Consider the following 6000-nt stretch of genomic DNA (forward strand, 5'->3'; position numbering starts at 1 on the left):
CAGGGTAAATAAAATTATACAGATCATGGCAAATAGAAATATTTTTGTGTATTAATCATTGTTAACTAATATTTGTATCTTGAGTGGCCGAGTGGATAAGGCGATGAGCTGGATAGAGAGTGAAAATCGCTTTTGAGAGTTCGAATCCTAAACGGTGCGTTGAAGTTTGTGTTATTTTGTCAGCAATGGCCAAACTTTTAGCCAAACCAAGGTTTTATGAACTCTTATTGATATCTTTGAAAATCCCCGTTATGATTTTAAGAAACAAAACTTTTTTTAAGTAGTGTCACCTCAATGCAGTTTGACTCAAGTGCAGTATTACTGTCCCTTCTCTTGAAAATCCAGTATTCCAAAACTTTCAACTAAAGAAATTGCATAAAAATCGACTGTCGTCTTTTTCTATTTACTTACAAACACTTTTTTCAGAACCACAAGTGAAAAAAAGGAAAACTAAATGCTAAAAAATGATTGACAGGTATAAAAAATGATTGACAGGTGCGGGTTTGCTCGCGTGGGTTAGAAATTCCCGTGAGCAATCTCGTTATTTATCAGAATGTCTTTTTAACCCCAACAGCGTAAATTGAAAAGATTTGAGTGGACGACGAAAATTCACTTTGGATTGCTTGAGTTTTGAGTATGTGAATTTATCCTTTAATTTTGATTGTGTTGACTTGAAATCAAATAAATAAGATTTTCCCAAAAGACGTATCCAGTCCCTTAGCTCACTTTTTGATCATTCTGATGACACTGCTCAAGAAAACACCCCCTTCTCACAGACCCACTGGGACCCATTCCCACTGGAAAAATTGGCCAAAATATCGTCCCCAGTGGAAAATTATCCTCCAAGTTTTGTCCCCACTAAAGATAATCAAATAATCAAATCGCTGCAAAATATTTACTATTTTTCCCATCCCCACTGAGTTTTCTGACTTAGAAACAAAAATCTCGAGCCATAAAAATATGGGAATATGAATCCCAATCGAGTTTCAGTGCGTTATTTTTATCCCCACTGGCTGAAGAAATCCTACCAGCGCTGTGAGAAGGGGGCTATGCGAGAGGTTTTACAACGTCCATCTGTAAAATCAAAAATTGGTATAAGTGGCTCTGGGTACGAGATTGGATTCTCCTTATTTTGCGAAAAATATATATCCAGTAAATGTAAGAATAATTGGGTATATCTATATGTGAATTTCAAAAAAACATTGCATGAATGCGAGAACTTTGAAATAATGCATGAATATGTAATTTTCGAAAAATGTTGCGTGAGTTCAGAATTTTTGTTTTTCTAGAAGGATCTCGTTTCCAAGCTTAGAATCAAAGTTTTACGTAATAGTGTCAGGTGAGAGAGGGATGTTTCTGAAATGACAATGACCTAGCAAAATAGCGTTCAAAGTTACGAAGCTGTTTGTATTCTAAAGCGTGATAAGCTACGTGGTGTCACGAGCCTCAAATCAAGAAGTAACAATAAGTCAAGTGTTTATTTACAAAACTGCAAGTTATTTAACAAAACACTCTGACACAGGTTCGATTTTAAGATTTTACTTGTTAAATGACACATGCTGAATTTTCAAAGGGAGGAGAGAGCATAGAATATTATTCTTGAAAATATTATTTTTCAACACAATTTAAATTCACGTCATAACCTTTGTAAGGAATAACTATAAAATCTGCAAAATAGCAGCTTACTCTAAATATTTCTGACGGGTAAAGATAAGATATGACAAATCTTTGCATTACAACTGCAAGTTTTTTGCTTTCGAGCTTATTTGTTGTTCAGTCATCACCAGTCCAATTAAATGCTGATCCATGTCAACGTGATGGACCAGAATATTGGTGCAGAAATCAACAAACAGCTACTGAATGCGGCGTTCTGAATTTCTGCAAGAAAAGGGGATTCAACTTGGCTGCTATCCCAAACAATGTTGTAAAACCACTACAATTTGAACTATATTTCGAATCATTATGTCCAGATTGTCGCAACTTTTTCAAGGAGCAATTATGGCCAGCTTACCAGCAACTTTATGATACAGGAATCTTTGACATCACCCTCTACAGTTATGGTAATGCCAACGAGAAAAAGGAAGGTGGCAATTGGGTCTTCACTTGCCAGCATGGTGCTAAAGAATGCCAGTTGAATCTTTTGGAAACTTGTGCTTTGCATATGTTAACTCATCCAAACCAATTCATGCCTTATATTCATTGCATTGAGCTGGATCCATCATTGGCAAGAGCCAAACAATGTGCAGACGAGATGCGAATTGAACGGCAACCTATCTTTAAATGCTATAATGGAAGTGAAGGTAATTTCTTGGAACACCAAGTTGCAGTGAAAACCGATTCCTTGGAACCTAAACATACCTGGGTTCCGTGGATTGTTCTTGATGGCGCTCACACGAAAGAGATTCAAGACGCAGCTACAACAAATTTATCGAAACTTCTATGTGAACAGTATAAAGGCACAACACCAGACGCCTGTAATAATATTATGAGATAAAGAAGTTTTAAATGCAAAGAGCTTTTTATTCTCAATCAATTTAGTTGTAAAACTTTTAATTAGCTCGCTAACACCTCCGTCTCACTCCGGTGGAGCTATTTCTAAAATATTCCCAATGGCGATATAAGTTTTAGTGTTACAAGCTAAACAAATCCAATGTGATGGTTTCGGAGCGCATTCTTTTATATTAGATTTTAAATTTTAATAATCTAAGGAGGCAAATTCAAAGGGTAATTTTCTCACCAGGGACGAAATTTGGGCCAAATTCTACGGTAGGCTGGGTCGCACCGGGCGTGGGACGTTGAGGTGTCTACATCTTACATGGAATATAAAGAACAATGTAATGATCATGGTATGATGGTCACGTAGTACCCTTTATGAAATTACTGAAAAAGAAAAACATGAACATGTATCTTGCCTTTTGTATTTTTAAGATGTTTCTTTTATCCAGTTTTTACTACATTTAATTGCTTTTAAACACATAATTTTTTTTATTTCCAATTTTTAACATCGCTTGTATAGAACTATAGAGCACAGAAGATGATTTTTAATCGAAAAGCTTTTGCTCTATTTTGAAATAAAACTTTGTTGTTTTTTTTCTTTAATTAATTTTTGGAATATCAAAGAAACTGAAAAGGAGTTATATGATAACAAAAATATCTTGACAAAAATAGTTTTTCATCTCTTTCATCATAATATTCACTTAAGTTCTTCCGCCCGTCGCACCCTTTTTCTTGAAACAACTTACCACTACATTTTCCACTCGCTTTAGTACACTCATCTTTATTTTATCGCTATTGTTTTGTTTTCACCTTTGCTTGGGTCAACCACTTCTATCGAAACACCCTCCACGGAATCCACTTAATAATCTGTATCGTCGGTGATGACAAATCACGCTTTTACTCGAAATTGTTATTTGATTGTTACATGACATTTATTTCTGATTGGTTCGAATTTGTTCGAATTTATTGACACTAATAAAGTTTTCAGCTGTAAGGAATGGAAATAAAATCACGTGAACTTTTTCGAGTAATCACATGTTTCGACTGCATTGATATAATTTTGCAACCTTTATAGTTGACACTCTCTTCAAAATAATTTTCTTCATTTTCATGTTTTTGGGTAATAATTTTTTTGGGTGCAAGAAAAATTTCAACACAACATTTAATTTCGTCAATGTCGAGCTTTATATGAACGCCAACGAATCTCAAAGGCTAAGACATTTTTCAAAAAAATCTCTCTAAGGGGCACTTTTCCACTAAAAATTTGGTCTCTCTCTAAGGATCGGTTTTCGGAGGTCCCGTGTGCGGACATACCCCTCATCCACCAATCCTAGTAACCCCCATCCCTGGAACATAGTAAGGCCATCGTCTTTAAAAAGATTTTTAAAAGCTGTTTTTGAGGGAAAATAACCTAAGCTCAGAGATGAAAGCCTTAAGTGCTTAGAGATAGGGGAACGTGCCGTCAAAATTTGTCAAATACCTTAAGTGGATGAAGTTTGGCGTGGATTTAATTTGGCGATTGACCAAAATACGATTTTTGGCGGGGATTTAATTTGGCGATAGATCAATTTCGTAAAATTTGGCGGGGATTTAATTTGGCGAATTGGAAGTTTTATCACACTGACATGGGTGAAAATTACTCAAAAATATACTAAAAAGTTGTGATTTTTCATATAATTCTCTTTTTGTTAAATTTGGCGGGGATTTAATTTGGCGAATTGCCGAATTTGGAAATTTTGGCGAGGATTTAATTTGGCGAATTTAATCCCCGCCAAAATTTATCCACTTAAGGTACTACTTTTAATATTATAGAGAGTTGATTCAGGAAAATCCGATTTGCATTTTTTGATGAAATAGGCTGACATTCTGAGAGAAAGTGGAGATATATGAAATAGATTTCAAAACTTCTTTATTTTTTATTTATCCTGTATAGATAATCCTTCCGAAAAGAAAGGGGATTTCGAATTCAGATTTTATTTGAAAATGTTATGATAGACTTTTAGAATAATCAATATTTTATTCATTAAAAAAGTAAAAGGAAAACAAGATCTTATCGGTCTTATTCCTAAGAAGAAGATGACCTTTGAAAATGCTAAACGACCAAAAGCAATTTAATGACTTTACGGAGGCTGGAGCTTACATGATTTGATTTGTTGAGCTATATGTTTGGTAAAATAAGTTTAAAAAGAATACAGCCCGTACCAAATTATACCAAATTATCTAATATTTGATTTAAGAAAGATTTTTTCTTATAAAAACTTTATACAGAGAAGAAGCCATATAAAGAAGGAAAAGTAAAGCGACTAATAATTACTTGTCAAGAAAATCGATCAGAGTTATTCGTCATTCTATTTGGACTGTCTTCTACTTGTCAAATGTCAAGGACTAAATAAAAGAACACATAAAAGAAGAAAAAAATAGGGAAAACAACAAGAAAATGAATAAAACAGTTACAAAATATTTCACAGAAGGTCGTATTGCTTTTGAGGGCAAACTAAGGAAACCAACTTCATCTAATCGGGAAAACGGAACTTCCATTGTGCTTTTCTCAAATGAATTCGGAGCACAATCATTCTTGACAAATCAAACATCGGGATTATCACTATCAAGAAATCGGGGAAATATGGGAAGTCAAGAAATGATTGGGTTTTGTATTGGTACAATTTTCGGTAGTATTGTTTTGATTGCAGTGTTTTATTATTTGTGTAAAGAATATTGCTGGAAAAGATATTTTCGTAAATTGACCATTAAAAAAGAGAAATTATACGAGTTAGAATCAAGCAGTGAAGAAACTCAAACTTTGGGTAATAATCCTGATTCATTGAAGAATGGATTGAAAACACCAGCAACTAATACAGAAGATGATGAAGTATTGTTGGAATTGGTTACCATTAAATTGAAAGGTAACCAAAGAATCGAAAATACTGAATCATAATTTCATTTTATTTTCATATTTTTCTGGATTGTTAGTCAGATTGCCAGCGATTTCATCTACAAACATAGACGATTTTTTAACAGACTTTTAAAACTGAAGATTGGGATGAGGATAAGCCAATCAAGGTGCATGGCATTTGAAGAAACTATGTGAAAGACGCTTCTCGTTCTTGAGCAGCCTTAATACACGGATTATAAAACTAAAGACTAAAGTCAAATCACGCTTTTACTCGAAATTTTTATGCTTTTGTTACGGTACATGACCTTCATTTCTGGTTGGTTGAAATTTATCAACACTAATAAAGTTATTAACTGTAAGTTGTAAATAAGTAACATGATAATGAAATCACGTGAACTTTTTCGAGTAATCACGTGTAATTTTGCGACCCGTTTATTCAGGAGCACAGCGTACCAAATGTTGACAGATGAGTAAAGTTGGTGTTAAATGAAATCAAACATTTTCAAAATAATTGTGCAACAGCAAGACATGAAACCATCGCCGCACCATCTCGTTGGGATGCTAGAGTCCTTGAATATACAAAGGGCACCTCATTGACATTAACTTAAATT

At 34.2% G+C, this 6000-nt stretch overlaps 1 protein-coding gene across 1 annotated transcript; it reads left to right on the forward strand.

Annotated features, from left to right (window-relative positions):
• Nucleotides 1-1644: 1644 nt before the first annotated feature.
• On the forward strand, nt 1645-2906 carry LOC136811926 (gamma-interferon-inducible lysosomal thiol reductase-like). Its single transcript, XM_067068539.1, has one exon. It carries the CDS (start codon nt 1718-1720, stop codon nt 2492-2494), a length of 777 nt encoding a protein of 258 aa, XP_066924640.1. The 5' UTR covers nt 1645-1717; the 3' UTR covers nt 2495-2906.
• Nucleotides 2907-6000: the final 3094 nt, after the last annotated feature.

This window comes from Clytia hemisphaerica, unplaced genomic scaffold, assembly GCF_902728285.1.
Source record: "Clytia hemisphaerica strain Z4C2 unplaced genomic scaffold, Clytia hemisphaerica genome assembly, whole genome shotgun sequence".
NCBI classification, from domain to species: Eukaryota; Metazoa; Cnidaria; class Hydrozoa; order Leptothecata; family Clytiidae; genus Clytia; species Clytia hemisphaerica.